This window comes from Cyprinodon variegatus, unplaced genomic scaffold, assembly GCF_000732505.1.
Source record: "Cyprinodon variegatus isolate N-32 unplaced genomic scaffold, C_variegatus-1.0 Scaffold42, whole genome shotgun sequence".
NCBI lineage: Eukaryota > Metazoa > Chordata > Actinopteri > Cyprinodontiformes > Cyprinodontidae > Cyprinodon > Cyprinodon variegatus.
Window position 1 is genome coordinate 1,987,869 of NW_015150495.1, and position 16,956 is coordinate 2,004,824.

Genomic DNA, 16,956 nt, shown 5'->3' on the forward strand with positions numbered 1-16,956 from the left:
TAAGTTGAGTTCTCTTAATTAGTTAAGAGTTTTAACCAAAATTGTTTGACCTGAAGTTTAATGTTTTTCTTAATAAACTATTATATATATATAAAAACTTTTTTTTTTTTTTTATTTACAGTGGAATCCGCTTATAGTGGTCACACTGGTCCAGAGCCAATTTGAACACTATAAGCGGTTGATTACTAAAACCGAATTTACCGTTATTTCACTTATCTTTTATGCAGAATATCATCTAAATGCCATGTGTATTGTTTTTCAATGAGAAAAATGGAATGAAACAGATAGCTTCCTCATTTATTGAATTTTATTACAGTACCATGCAAGTTTAAGTACAGTATACTGCGATGTGCGCAGACATAACTCCGGTAGCCTACGTAACTTATCATGTGCTGAGCGTCGGCTCTGCTGTGCCGCCGGTGCATTTATTTTAACAAGTCTGAAAATAAAGTTTGAAACAACCGGTTTCATAGAACAACATGGAAGATAACTACATAGGCTACAGAAAATTAAAGCTAGCCCATGTCTGTTTTATGTTGCGGATCTGCTGTCAGAGTTTTTTAAACCAACATGCAGGAGATCAGTCTTTGAAATGCAAACTGCATTCCTCATCTCAGCTCTGGAATGTAATACAGTCTCCTCTTCTTCATCATCATCCTCTCCTTGCTGTGCGCAGCACTGGTACTTGCACCAAAGCGCTCTTGTACCTCCGCCATGATGTCCTCATCAGTCACGGGCTCTGACGACGGAGTGCTGTCATCACTTTCGATCCACTTATTAATTATTTTGGCATATATTTTACATTCATAAAATGGCCAAAAATTAACATTATAAGCAGATTTCTTGATTACTATATACAAATTATTTAAACCGCATTTGTATAGAAATTACTCTGTCCCAAGCCTTTTGATCTGTATAAGCGGTTGATTACCATATCTGTGACCACTATAAGCGGATTAAACTGTATTTAGTTTTTGCGGCACTAGTGGTCCATTATTTTGACAGTAGGCTGACAGGAAAGAGGGAGAAATATGCAGCAAAGGACCACAGGTCGGACTCAAACCCGGGTCGGCCATGTCGAGCACTAAGGCCTCCGTACGTGGGTTGTGCGCGCTAACCACAGCGCCACCTACTGTACAAGCCCAAAATATGACATTTTGAATTAAATTTGTCTTGAAAGTTTGAACAACGACAATTTCATTTATTATGAATTCTGTTTGATGTGTATTTATAGAAAAACACATTTGAGTCCAAGAGTTACTTAATTAGATATTAAATAACATAAAATCCCTATATACTTAGTATCTTAATTACTGCCTCTCACTGTCTTTACTGGGTTAGAAATTTGCCAGTCCTCCAGGGAACAGTGACCTTACTGTAAGTGCGACCCTCAACTAAGGCCATAATTAAAGCAATAATATAAACAGAACCAGGGTTAGAGCCAAACAGAAACAAAGCCTGAAGGGTTTCATGTGAAAATGGGAAAACACCCAGACATGACCGAAAACACCTCAGAGAATATCACCAAGTGTTTTGTGCCAGGACGCTTTAGATAATTAGCTTTTGCTGTCAGGCAAGGAAAAAAAAAGAGATATTTAAAAATATAGCACTTCAGGAAGGAAGCCGGTGGATTCTTTTAGCATAATCATGCTATTAGGAACAGAGAATAAAAGAAGTATAAGTGTCTAATAGAGTTGCAAGATGTAGAAGTTAAAAATGTTTATGTACATGAGCATGACATACGAAAGGTTCTGAGACCCATTTAGCTTCCTGTGAAGGTCATTGTCTCACAATATTGATCTCAAAGATGTCAGGCCTCTATCTCCATGCCATGTAATCATATACCTCTTACATGAAGGTAAAAATACTCCTCTGTCCTCAGTCTGGATGTTTATTATTTCTAGTGTAATAGCGTCTAACTTTGGTAAACCAAATTCAGCCAGTCAATCAGTGTGAATATTGAAAATTACGGCCTGAATGGAGTTATTGTCTCTCTTGGCAGTTGAGTATGATGAGCAGAAGAGCAACTTCACAATAAAGCACTTATTGAAATAAAAATGTCAAAATAAAAAAAAAATGTATCCATGAGTCATCTGTCGGTGATGCATGTAAACACATTGCTTTTGTTTGCAATAACAGCTAAAATAGATTAGCCAGCACCAGTCAAAAGAACAGACAGTGCTGAATTTCAGCCTTCTGTGACGACAGCTCCTTTCAAAACTGTTACCAGCTAAACGAGGGGGGTATTACTCCAAGACATTTATAGTGTCTGTCTCCTTCTGACAATAAAAATGGGATACTGCAGCCCTGGGAATTATTCTGTCATAACAAAGATTTCATGCTAGTTTGATGTTTTGACATGAAGAAGACTGCTTTCTGGTTCACCCTTGCTCCTGGAACCAGATGGACCCGGTTTAAGTGGTCATCATCTCCCACTCATTACTTTTCTTTCCCTAAGCACCACCAGTGTGATTGAGAGGGAAGGAATGTCACTAAGGATAGGTGGGATCTTGTAATAGCAATGGATCCATTTTTATATGAAAGCTGACACTCCCTGCCGCATGGGAAGGCCTTTCTGGAGGGAGGTAATGGTTTCTTCTCCTGCTGTTCCCTGAGGTGGGCTGAGTGTAAATTACATCCAGCTTGGCCTCTGCTCAAGGCAAGACTGGAGCCGAGTCACACCCGCCTCTCACAATTCCCCTCACTCCTCATCACTGCTTAGATTCTGAGATATTTCCATCGTGCCAGGACACAGAGAGACATCTAAGGCGGAGCAGCAGGACTACGTTCGTCATTGCTATCTTTGTTTTTTTCTTCTAATCTCCTATATCTTCAATTGCTCTGTTCAAGTTAAAATAACCATGCAGCTTCACCTTCCAAGTAGTTACTGTGTTTTTTGGCTCTCTGGGGAGAGGTGAAGGAGAAAGTGGAGACTAAAAAATGCACTGTTCTTACTACTTACAGTATTTCAGATTGAAAGCGTCAGAGCAGCTTGAATGAAAGCTGGAGGAACAGTTGACAGTCTGTTTCATGGCCTATCACATCAGGATACATTATCTTCTGCCCACACTGTTGCTCATCAGCCCCCCTGATGAGCTGGAGAACCCTGAAACATGCCACTAATGGGAAGCCCTTTTATTAAGGCTAAGCTGACCATTTGCACAAGTGTGGCATGAAAAAATGTCCCAACATCTTCCTGAGTAATACTAATATTAAGCTGTATAGACATAAAAATGAACAATGATAAGGTTGGCAAAACCCTTTCATTGAATAGTGAAAGCTAAAAAGACTTCCATATTAAGGCTGTTTTGTTTTTTCTATGTAATTAGTTGGCTAGGACTGATCAAATGGGCCAACAATGGCCAGCTTTTATTGTTTGGACCTGTAGGTTAATATTGTCAGGGTTCTGCCCTCTGTTTAGGTTTATTTTTAGTCTCTTTGTAATTCTGTGTCTTTGTAGTTGTTTTCTGGCAGTGTTGTGTTTTCTGGTTACTCTCTGTTTCCCCCTTGTGCCGGTTTCCTTTCCCCTTGGCACCCTTCTAGTTACTTCTTTCCACATCTGCTCCATATCAGCTCATTATTCCATTCTTTCCTCTGTTCCCCATATATACACCACTCTGCAGTTCCTCATTGCTGGTTTCTTGTTTTTTTTGTTGCTTTGTTGTTACTTGGCTTCCTGCGTGTGTTTCTCCCTGGCATCTTCTTTTTTTGTCTTTCAGTATTTTGTATTCTTGCCCCTGTTTGCCTTTTGATATTTCATTAAATTAGCAAAACTCATCTCTGCATTTGGGTCCTCAAACAACCTCCACCAAACCTTGACAAATATGGATAATTTTCTATCTATTTCTCTTGGCTTACTGTAATAAAGACATGGACTGGTTGATTTTAAAAGGACATTATCTTTGTTTGGAGAGATTGTCTGGAAGTTGTGATTACTAAAAAACGTTTGTTATATGTCTCTTCAACTTTTCCTACATTGATATTCACATGGTTTTGAGCGCTACCCTGCTGGAGGACCAACAGAACACCCAATTTCAGACTTTTGGAAAAATACATAAAATTTCTATCTTTAATTTCTTTATTTTATGACACAGTGTACTCTTAACTATGTTCCTAAGACTTTCCACATGTCCTTATTTTATATTCTCTTAGAGTTTAATGACTAAAGCGTAACTTATCAAATCAAACTATTTGCTTCCAGGGACAGTCTCGGTAGAGTTTAACAATATCATTGAACTTATATTTGTAATGCTGTACACAAAAACCTAGTTGGCATATAGATAAGGTAGTCATAGTGATCCCAAAATGGCAGTCATTGCTGCAGTCCTACTGATCTGCGGACTGTGTGTATTGGTACAAATAAATATGAGTACTTGACGTAACCTTACTGACAGGAATTGTCTGATTAAAATCAGAATTTAATGCAAGGCTGACTATAAGGCTGAGCAATATGGCTTAAAAACCTAATCTGCGATTTTTTTTTTTACCACCAAATCTGAGTTCATATTTAAGAACAAAGAATGTTGAACAGATTCCACTAAGAGCTATGGAAGCTGAAAGAATTCCATAGGTGGAAAAGAATCTAGATTTTCCAAAAATGTAAATCCACATAAAGGGAAAAATACATTTATTGATACATTAATCACCCAGCTCTAGCTGGTGGTTTCAAAAAGACCATGCAAAATATTTGACAACCTCAGCATAGCAACTGCACAAATATTCTCAAAGCCAGCAAAATGTCTATAAACTGATTCTACAAAGTTTTATTTAAAATTCAATTTATTTCAATTCATTTTGAACTGTTTTTCACAATTTACTTGAAAATATTTTATGATTATGTGTTTTTTATATCTACTTATGGCTTCATCATTTTACTTTAAAAGATTATAGTTGGTATTAATCACCAAAACATGACCTGTGGTCAGGGAAGACAAGTGCAACAGCAAACGAGGCTTAAAATGGATGGCAGCCAGACATTCCCCTCAGTGTTTTTAAAGACTTTTCGACTCCTATCCAGGAGTATTTATTCTATTCTGTCACCTCGCACCAGAGCAATCTGCATTTAAGCAACCAATTGAAGCCTGTTTTGTGGTTGCCATGACCCACATGACTGAAAATGTGCACAGACTGGTTCAATATGTTTCTGCCAGAAGTATGAATAACTCTGGGATATGCCTTATACATTATATTTTTAATGCATGAATATAAGAGCTTACTACAAAGCTAAATTAGTTAATATTTCTTAATTCTATGTATATATACATGTTTGACATTTTGACCTTCACAAGTCTCCATTTAAATGCCTCAACAATCATAGGTCTAGATAAAAAATCAGCAAAATCAGGAGAGTTACAATATTTCATGATTATAGATGCCATTGGATTTTTATGCCATATAAAGATCACCTTCTGTTTCCACAGTTCTGAATAACAAAGGAATATTTAAGTCAAATGATAAAATTTGAAGTTGTGAATAAAAAATGCATTACACCTCTAGTCTGGTGGGTGATGGTAAAAAGGAAACCTAATGTATCACTAGCTGTTTCCTCCACCACGATAGTGTGAAACACTGGGCTCTTAACCTGTACAAATAGACAGTAAAACTCTTAGGCCATTTGATTATTATTGATTTTATTTCTTGAGGACCTCTAACAGTTGTCCCGCCATCATACGTGAAACATTAGTGGATCATTCATTTCCGAATATAGGCTCCGGCTGTCTTGTAAGGCATTTGGGTTAAATAAGATTATCCCTTTATAAAGCTTCTACTCAATCTCAGCCAAACAAATTAGCTCAGTGACAAATGAAACACTGACATAAAGAAAAAATATGACTTTCACCTTCACCCACAGCAGGACCTTTCATTTAAAGGAGTGTGGACCTTAACGTTGAATATGCTCAGTAAAAATTAGATACACCCAGAACTTTACAAAATTCCAGGTTATGTGTAAAGTCTCGACAATGGGGCCTTATGCTTCTTAAGGGCTTCAGTCTGAACTATGCCTACAAGGTCTGAAGGTTTTCTCTGAAACCTATTCCGTGAGGAAATGCATTATTCCTCCACCAAAGATGCCATGGGACCATAGTATGGTGCAAGTCCAGCTGCTTAATAACAGCCAAATTATTCAAAGTAGAAGCAGCAGCAGGGTTGGAGGAATATTTCAGGATCTATATTTAGACCCCAGAGTGAAGCTCCTCACCCTAACAGCCTCGGCTTGTGTGCGATGCACAGGGGATGCATGCAAATGTACCAGGGTGGAGATCAGTCTGGTGTTTCTGCATAGCACCGTGCAAGAAGATGCTTTCTCTCCTGCATCATCGAGCAGAGACATTAAATTATCAAAACGAGATCAGTCATGGAGACCATTACTGCAGAACAGATCAAACCGAATCCCGACGTGCTCACTCCACAGATCTGACTTAATCTACAAAGTCAAGCACAACCCTTTACAAGCTTTCTATTTTTAGCAGCCGCTGCCATCACTACACCAGCTGGGTACAGAAATATCTACTTTTCATTCATTTGCTGAGCAATAACCTGGTTTCTAGGCTCACTTTCATCCTGCAAATCTTAAAACATTATTACTTTCCAGGACCTTGTCGCAGCAAATTGCATTGATTAGCTCTAAATCAGCTGGCTTTAATTAAGTTTACTTTGTATCGCTTCACAAGGCGTACAGCTCTGCATGATTGCAACTAAATTGCAATTATCCATTTCCCTGAGCACCAAAGAGGAGGATATATTGGTGGCTCAAGGTAAATCAATGGGTTCGTGGGTGTTCTGGGGGAGCCTAATCATCTAAAGGAGTGATAAAGTTACACAGAAGTTCAGCTGGAAATATAACTGACTGACACAAATTGATTTGAGTCTGTGCGGTGACTGATATGCAACAGACAGCCTATCCATAGATCAGGTTTTAAAACATGAACCATTACATTTTGCTTAGGTTTAATCAGGCCTTTAGCAGTTTTACTCCATAAGTTTAACATTGGCCTCCTTTCTCCTTTTTGATGTTTTGGGGTCAATGTCCTGTAAAAACTGGTACCATGTAAATAATCTGAATTAAAGCTAAAGAATTTGCAAAAGATGCTTTTAAAATCATTGGTGTTTTATCAACGCAATGCAACCAACAACCCCTCAGCATGAACTAGAAAACATATAAAGTTGGGAAAAAGCAGATTTCTTAGCCTTTTTTACCAAATACTTGTTTCCCCTTGGGTTACACCCTTTGCTGACCTTCTAGAATAGCGAGAGAGAATAATTGGGTGTGGCTGACATGCTGCGGCTATACTTAAATAATTAAAACACCTCCTGGATTAAAGAGTTTCTAATGTATCAAAATACACAGAGGGAAAGAAACAGTGTGATTAACTGCAGAGCAGCATGTGAGGCTCTCGGACAGATGGCGACTTAATGGTGTAAATTTGGCAGGGGGTCACCAACAAGCTGCAGGATGTTTGCTTTTGACTCTCCTGTTTTCTCATACTCTGTCGCTGCTTGTAAACAGAATCAGACATGAATTAAAAACCTGAGTTATAAGATGAATCACACTGTACAAGTGGTCAGAAAAGTCAGAAATAGTTTGTGTTGCTGAGGTTGCAGTGACCTCCAAAAAAGTCTCTTTGTTCTTTATCAAATATCAAACAGACAACTCTCTGAATACAACAAAAAAGTGCATAGGAAGTAATGTACTTTTTAGTGATATGGTGAAAATCTTGTACGGTATGTCCTTCTCTATAACTATTGGAAAAGTCTTAGTTGGCATTACAACCAAAACTTTTTAAGAAGTCCTTACCATCATCCTAACATTTAGCTCCCTTCACAGACTGTATATCACATTCATTACCTGGTTTCCAAATCGAAGCCTCCCCGAATTTGTAATTTTGATTCCAGTCAGAATTAAATTCAAACATTACATTAAACAGTGGTAAAAAATAAAATTGTGGATTAATTCTTAATAGCATTTATGAATTAACTTTGTTGTGGTAATTACGTGGCACACTAATGGCAAACGCCGTTCATAATGTGGTATGCTGCAGGATTCAAACACAGATGGGAGGAAGGCAGAAAGCTGTAAACGGAATCTAATCATAAAACACAATTGCTCAGTATTCTGGTATAAAATGTTTTTATTCTGGCATCCATAACACCATTCTGTTATGCTCATTGGTTTATTTTGTAAATCTCTGTTCAATTTAAATTGTTTTCAGGTACCACCATTGCAGCTATCCACATGTTAATAATCTTGATTAAAAATTAATACAAACATCAATTAGCTGAATTCAAAATACAACTTATCAGCACAGAGTAACTTACCGGGAAGTACAGAAGGATGGCTCCACAGAGAATTGCCTCCAGCAGGACGAGACCTGACGCTCTGATGCTCTGCCAAAACAAAAAGATGATGCAGGTTTTTGAAAGTAAGTACAATAAAAATACTTAAGCAACAGCATTTATTTGGCTGTACCCGTGGAACTACAGTGAAAAGGAAAAATCTGTTGGGACACTTCTCTCCGATGGAGTTTGATATTAATTTTAATTTAAACAGAACAGGAAAAACATATATACCACATTTTACTTTGAGAATGCAGCAACAAAACATTATTAGATTGATAAAAACTAGATGTTTGGTTTGGTAACAATCTGTAGTATTGTGGAATCAGATAAGTCATGTAGAGCAGTGCTATTATAATATATACAAATTACATTGCATCTGGACAGTGTTCACTACACTGTGCTTTTTTTTAATGGAGTGAATTCTTTCAGGATTCACTGTAAATCCAAAAATCATCTCCATTTCTATAAATGATGGGCTTTGTTATTCAGTGTTATCACATTGTTGCTAGTTACTGTGGTTTTCGAACCCACTGGGTCGACTGTGACACGTTTTAAAGCATTTACATCTAATAATTCAGAATGCATGAAAATTACACCGGTAAAATTTTACAAATATAGACATGTTACACATGGTTGGAAAGCTTAGATTCTCCTCAATTCAACCACCAAGTTAATTTTATGGGCACACAAGCAGGCACAATAAACACAGATATAACAGTATGTCAAAATATAAACATGACAAAGCAGCCACAACAAGCAAGCATGTCTTTACTACTGCTGTTTAAAAAGGACCAGTTATTTTCACGATTAAAAAAACATATATACATATATATTCAGAAACTACAAAGTCTTAGCTTTCAAATAATGTATCACACATGTAATTTGGGCTTACAGTTCCTAAGTTATTTGCTTTTCCATTTGGGTATGCAAAATGGGCGACAATTTCCCAAAATGAGGTGGATGTTTGTACTCCATAGATGTGATTTCACACTGATGAATAACATTGACATAAAAATGGCTAAAAGTCAACCAAAAGCTACTGTAGCAGTGAAGCACTAATAAAAAAAAAGATTCCTCTCAGCTCATTTTGAAAATACCTGAACCCATGGTTTATTTAAAAAGATTAACCACCTTTAGAACCACAAGACATCAGGTAAAGTTTGTCAAATTAGACTGAAAAGTCATTATAAACATTTTTTGTGTTCTATTCAACTTCTTAGAAATCTCTAAAAGATAAAGTTCTCTGAAATATGGACAAACTGCCAATTCAGACTAGAAAATTGATTCCAAATCCAAGTATACATTTAATCTTCAATAAGAAATGTGTTTTGCATTAAACAAAAACTGCAAGCAAGATTTAAAAAAACAATTTCTTCTAACATATGCTGGAATGTTCATTTACAAAAGTAAGATAAAAGATAGGAAAAATTGACTTTATGCCTTTTTGATTTTTTTCATGAATAAAAACAAAGTTTAGAAAGATCTCTTCTTTTATTTCATTTATTTTTTTTGTCATTGCCGGGGTCACCATTTCTTACTTTATGCAACACTGCATCCTCTAATTGACAGGACGCCTTAGGGGTTTTCCAGGAAGTAACAAATGGCCATGCAACTAAATTGAAAATATATACTAAAGAAATTAAAACAGATTAGGGATTCTTGTATGATGTTAAATCAAAATAAAAAATACAAAGATCTTCATTTCATAGTCTGTAAGGAGGTTTAACATTACATTGTAAAATGTCCATCCGTATTTAATTGTAATAGTATTGCACATACTAAAGGAAATTGTACATGTGATTTAGTGCCTCTTATTTAGAATCTTTGAAGGTGAGGTTCAAAGTTTTTAGTTTAATACTAAACTTAAATTAAAACAGACTACAAAAGAAAACAACACTTTTTATAGTAGAAGGCATCATTGTGGGAAGAAGGCTTACTCAATGTACCGGTAGGTCTTTTTTATTTTTTATTTTGCTAGAACACGTGGTGTGTTTTTCTCTTAGAAGAGAATAGAAATCTCCTTCATTGTCCAACTTTGAATTTCGGTGTGTCAGAAACAAAGTAAATAGGCAAAGGAAGCCTACGGGTACACACAAGACTATAAAATATAAAAGGAACAAAAAGTTAAGAATAGACAGTACAGCAAAGGAATATTAAAGAGAAATGTACTCTGCTGTGCCCAGAGTATAACGCCTACCTTATTCCTGCGAAAGTGGTACACGAGGACCATGCTGATGAAGACAATCAGCATGCAGAGACACTGAAAGGACAGCACAGCCAAGCGAAGAGCACCGTCCTCTAATGCCACACAGGGAGAGTTGTCTTTACAGAAGGTACAGCCCTGTTGGCAAGGCAAGCAGTCACTAGGGGATCCTTCATCTTCACCAGGACCACCATCTTCAGCTTTTCCTTTTCTCCCAGGCTCTAACAAAGGAGAAGGAAAGATAACATTTGCACAAACAATAAGAAGTAAATCCAAAAAGTAACAACACCATTATTTTTTCACGTATTTATGAAGTGTCCATTTACTAGAATAGTCACAGTTGCCTTAGGAAATGTATATAAAGTAGGAAACTTCTAAAACTTTTAGGTGAAAATGTTTGCTCTTTGAATCATACTAAAGCTTGTGAGTGTCTTGGGCCAATTTCCAGTGGTGAAAAATGAGGAGCGGAGTATGTGCTTTGACAGGTTGACAGTTTATAGTAAGGTCTACACAGAGACAGTAGAGACTAATAAATCATGCATGTAGACTCCTCCACTGCAAGATAAACCTTTGGATGAACCTAAAATTCATGTTCAAGACTGAATGAACAGAGCAAACCAATGCATGTCAAGTACATAGAATCGCCACGCAAGGATCCGACCTAATACCTTAATGTCATAAAGCATCAGAGCTGACCACATCTTAATGCAGACACAGAAAACAAAGTTTTACCTCTCAGTCTTATACTTTCAGTACTCAAATGAGGTTTGATGAAAAAATATTGAAGACACTCTACCAATGAAATGTTAATGATAGCATCAGCTGTGGCAATTTGTCTTCATACAGCTTCATCACCGGAAAACTATTTACCAAAAAGGGTGATATTCAATAAATTAGAATATGCATTCTAAAGAGGTTAATTGGTTAAGATCACCATTTAAAGATAATAGCCTTGGTAGGCCAAGATTAACTGAGCACAAACAAAAAGACTACAATATGCCAAGCAGGAACATTTCAATATTATCTCAATGAGATGCATGTTTAACTTCCACCCAGTAGTTAATCCCAGCGGTAGGTTCAACGCAGTGAAATGGCTTCAGCAGGAGAGTGAAGGATGACTGCCTTGTTGGCTGACAGATGCCTGAACAAGCTGGCATTGAGAAACACCCACATTTTGAAAGCTGAATTGGAGTGTTTAAATCCAAGTGGATATTTGAGTTTAAAACCTGCAGTCTCAAGAAAAAGAATCCTAAATGATTATTTTTGGGGTCACACAAAGGTTGGTGCCTACCATAATTTCCATTGCAAACAAAAAAAAAATGCTATAGACACCCCCCATTGCTGCCCAAGTTTGATTAATCCACTATACCCACACTGAATCATTGGAAATTGTGGGCCGAGTAAGAAACTCTAAATTAACTTGGTGTATTTGAAGGAGTCTTAGGAGAAGTTGTGTATTTGAATGGCATTTGGGGAAGTGCTGTGACATATTTGGACTATAAATATGGCCTTCAAACGGTCCAGCCTCTAAATTAGGACACATCAAGTGCACACTCATGTTTTACATTGCCTATTGTGCTTCATTACTATCACTAGCATGGACAGAAATACGTGGCTTATAGCTGTGCTCCTTTTATTTTAAGTTTACAATAAGTTTTGTATCTAACGTGCCCTTCTTCTTCATTTTCCATTAGCTTTTTACTGACTGTTGTGTTACTCTCAGAGTTACATGGGACAAAGTGTGTTCCTTTTCCACTAAATACGGAACTTCTCTTTCTAAACACAGAACGATTCCGTTTTTCAAGGGACGGTTAGGAGTCCTGTAACCAATGGGAGAAAAATAGTGACCATCCTTCCAAACTATAAAGTCATTATAAAGTCCACTATATAGTCACCACTATAGATAGTGATTGAGGGAATAGGGGTCAGGGGTAAGGCATATGTTCAGACACAGCCTCCCCCATTTTTTGCTACCTGTCCAAAATTTGATTTGTATCACCTTAGCAAAAGGTGCTTATTCCTTTAAAAAATATTTTAAAGTTATGTACAGTATTGCCAGAGTTTAACTGCTTGTATTTCTTTTGGATTTTTTTCCAGGGAATACAAACTGGGGCAACAGCTGTTTTTAATTTCCCCTTGTTATTTATTGACTCTCCTGCTGTAGACTAGCAAAGCATCACTGAATAAATACGATTATCCTTCTTCGACCTTAGAAGGAGTCATTGACAATATGTCAACACAGGAGAAGCTGATCCATATGCGTGAACATGAGCAGTTAATATGCAGTTGCACAATATGATAAGCTCCTTTATGAGGTTTCCACAGTGAGATTTGGGGACAAAGGGTTAATTTTTTGGAGACTATATGGGGGCTTGGTATGGATACATTGAAAATGATCAAATTGCCGTTATTTAGAACAGAAAAGAAATATCCTGCTGCTGCTAAAGTAATATGCTTCAAATAGTACATGTTGGGATTTTATACATAGAGTAGCAGTGGAAATAGTATGTTAGATTTCTTTTGTTTTGGCCCTCTAGTGTTATGTCCTTTCAACGATTATATAGCTGCAAAATTAGGTTTAGTTGAGCCTCAGGCCCAGTTTACACAGATGTGAGATTAGAGGTATCTGCATATTTATTTTGTTGTTAAGGTAGTGTGTCCGCAGTGATCCAGCATTGTGGGAGACCATAGACAATCATTTTTAAAACCAGATCCTGAAGTGGAGCACTTTTAAAATGGCTCTTTACCACTATCTTGCTTTGTATCCTGCATGGGTCCAAATACTGTTTAATATGTAAAATGCTACATTTTTCACACGCGCCACATTGGCTTCAAACAGACTAGAGTTGTGTTCCTAAAGGTCTTGAGGATCGATGAGACATTCTAGGTCAAAGTTTAGAGAAGGTAATTTGGTTCTTGTTCTGAGCGTATACAAAACGAAATGTACACTCTGTGTATACAAAAAGGCCAATAAAAGCTGTCCAAGTCTAAAGTCTAAGACCTTGGAGTCTCCCATAAATGTTTTTTCTGCCTGGTGTCTTTGCCATGGTTTAATCATAAACTCTGACCCAAAGTGAAGCAGGTGAGGCCGTCGATAATATAGATGTTTTTTTTCGGTTTTCCATTGACCTTCAGTCTATATCACTGAAAGCACTCTTGCAGTTATTTTGACAGTATGGCTGCACCTGGAAAGCTCAATACTAAAAAGGTGCTTTAAACGTTTTAGGACAGATTGGTTCCGGGTATTTGGTTCTCGTCTTTTCTTGAATCGCTCTAAAGTGTTATAACGATATTCTTTTAGAGATTTTGTTGACAGTTTCTTGATTAAAGATGTGTGATCAGGCCTTGGTGTGGCCATCAAAAGTAAGCCAGATTTGTAAATGATTTAACAATGAAACTCTTCATAAAGCAATAATTTGTAAGAGATAAAACATTTATTCACCCCACTGTTCACATTTGCAGCCATCCTGTAATTGTCTGCTCCTCTTAGCTTATCTACTGTTGTTTTAATGTGACTTCATAAGACTAATGTGTGGATTTCTTTGTTATCTTTTTGGCTGATACACTATGGAGACAGTGTATTTGCAACTTTGGTATGCCTTGACGAAAGCAACAAGCCTTGTAAAAATATGCTTCTCTAGATAACCCTAAAGGCCAAATTTATGCTTTTGACGCATAGCCTCTGCAGCCATCAAATCTATCTCTATGTGTCAGACCTCATGCGGAACTGTGCAGACAAATAGCAGCTGTGATTGGTCCTTGGTATGCCTTTCCCGCTATCTGTGTGGTCATCGTTCTTGATTCAGTACCGGGACGTGCCATTTATAAAAACCGATGAACAATTACAATGAACAACTACGACGAAAAGATTCATTAAGGAGGTTTGAAAGTACAACCACTTGTACGATGCCTCAGACAAATTACATGGTGTGTGCCAAAACAAAGTTCTCGTGACCATCTGCCAAAGTTCCTTAGAGTTTTCGAATAGGGTCCCCCTTGCGCTTTGGTGGGAAACTGCTGTGTGTCCCTAGAAATTCCAGACCCCCGGTGCAGAAGCATACCAGCAAAACTGGTTCGCGACCAGACCCAAGCGACATTTGATGTGTACGGTTGCAGAAGTATAATCTGCCCTTTAGTCAAAACTACTTTACCTGGTTAAATAAATGGCCCCAAGTTTTTGTATTTATCAGTTCCAGATAGGTAGAACTTAGACAGAATGCAACCGGAAGCTGGAATGCCTGATTATAACTGCTAACACTATAGGAAATAGAAGAAATTGTTTAAAAATAAACTGAAGTAAAAAAAAGAGAACAGTTTTGTTTGTATAAAAATCCCTTGAGATGCCCATATGGTTGGATAGATAACAGATTTTAGACTTATGGAGCTTTGATGGGGGCTTTGTTTGAAGAATCTATTGTCTTAAAGATTTGGAGGGATTTTGCCTTTAAAAAGAACTGTCCTATTTTTTTTCAAAGCCCATCACTGATCGCTTCAAAGGGACTACTTATCTCCATAGCAATGACTCACCCATTGCATCATTGATTTGATGCTACTATGCTTGAGTAATGGTCATAGGAAGCTTGAATACAATAACTTTATATACACTGAATTGAGTAGGAATGACTTGCACTTCAAATTAGTGTCAAGGATGTTCCTTTGTGGATTAAAAGGCTTCATGTTCCCTCTATGTTGGGCCATAGTGCACATTATAGCTCTCCAAAAGGTTCTCCTTTCCTCTATTGTAGCAACGCTCAAGCAGAATTCAACACATCCATAACAACACGCAACAGACATCAAAATTACATGTTTTTGCCTTTTCTCAGGTATGAAATAAGACATCTTAAGGTAATTATGAGTTCATAAACTCTTTGCAAAAAGTTGGTGAAAAATATGGCAATAAAGGAGCCTGGAGGGAATTTAAGTGAGATGAAGCAGAACAGAAGTATGACTAAAATTCAAGCATGGCAGTGAAATTGAAAGAGGGCAGGTGGAAATCACCAGGGGTCTGTGTTTGCAAAAAGCCTCCTTTTTAATTAACTCACCACAGACAGAATAAACTGAAGATAGAAACTATCATTAAAAAGACATTTCCCATCTCAAACTGGATTAGGCTTCCAAGGTGGTGAGGCTGCATCCATTTTCAGACAAGACAGATAAACACCCATCATAAACTCCAATGAAAGGGAAAATGTGCTTCGTGTTTAATGTTTAACTATATTTTTGCAACAAAAAGACAAGGGTATATCATAAACAGATCCAATTTGCACAAAAGGAAGTGAAGATCTGTACAAATCAGGTAAACCCCAACTAAACAGGAGCTCAATCTTCAAAATCTTCTGAGTCTGTAAAATGTGAGAAGCTAAAAACGGCTCAAAATAATTTTTTAAAGAGATTTATTTTCCCATCAGAATTTACTGTTTAACAAAAGCTCTACTAAAGAGTTTTTTTTAACATCAGTACATTTCTGTAAAGGTTTTGAACATGCATTTGCCGCTGAGCTTTTTCAGATATCAGTTTTAAGTTGTAAGTTAATAATATCTTATACCTCATTAAAATGCATTACGAATACAATAAAAAACCCTTTAGCTTTAATATCCCTGGTCTAGTAAGTTGGAGATTCAAAAACATTTTTGTGTCCAATCCTTAAAAACACCATAAGGGCCGTTTAAAGTAGATGATCTGTTCTGGGCAGACTAGTTAGAAAAAGGTTTTAATACTGATATTTGCTCTAGAAGGGTTTTCTTAAACTTTCTGTTGGATCGTGTAAATTAAGTCGTGTGATAAGCATACAGCTGTTGTTCAGCTAGTTGAAAAACTGTGCCACCAGTAAGCTATTTGTTACCATTTCACACTCTTTCTCTCTACTTTTGTCTTTTTCCTCTCTACCAATCCCAATGTTTACTTTGTCTTCTCCTCATATGTTTTACTCTGTGCATCGGCTTACCAGAGGTGTCAAAAGTATTAATGATTTTTACTCAAGTAGAGGTATAAATCCTGCTGTTTAAAAACACTTGTGTAGAAGTTAGAGTATCAACTAAAGCTTATTACCCAAGGGAATATGTAAAAGTTCCTTTTCTAAAACAACTTCAAGAATAAAAGTAAAAGTAATGCAGGAGTAAAAGGACAGATGCTTTAAACCTTATACTGCACTACCCTATTAAAGGAAGATTTTCATCTGGGAAAAACAATTTATTTTTGTACATGGCGAATAAGTTGGTTCAGCAACAATTTCAACCACATAGACATTAATTGTCTGGAAAAAACGAATTATTTTAATGAGTTTTTTTCTTTTTTAAATACCAATATGCCCTGAAGAAAATCAGCTGAAATGAACTAAAACTAAGAAGTCTGTTTTAAAATGTTAGGGGAAGAAGTGTAAAAAATTGCCAAAAAAAAAAAAAAAAAAAAACTCTTAA

At 36.9% G+C, this 16,956-nt stretch overlaps 1 protein-coding gene across 2 annotated transcripts in view; it reads right to left on the reverse strand.

The window, feature by feature from the left end:
- The window catches only part of gpr158 (G protein-coupled receptor 158), a 104,225-nt gene that overhangs the window by 28,665 nt on the left and 58,604 nt on the right, over positions 1–16,956 (reverse strand). For both annotated transcript variants that reach the window (XM_015370141.1, XM_015370140.1), the window contains exons 4-5: positions 10,535–10,761; positions 8,317–8,385 (exon numbers count right to left, since the gene is read on the reverse strand). In XM_015370141.1, coding sequence (XP_015225627.1) covers positions 8,317–8,385; positions 10,535–10,761 — 296 coding nt within the window. The remainder of the gene's footprint in view (positions 1–8,316; positions 8,386–10,534; positions 10,762–16,956) is intronic.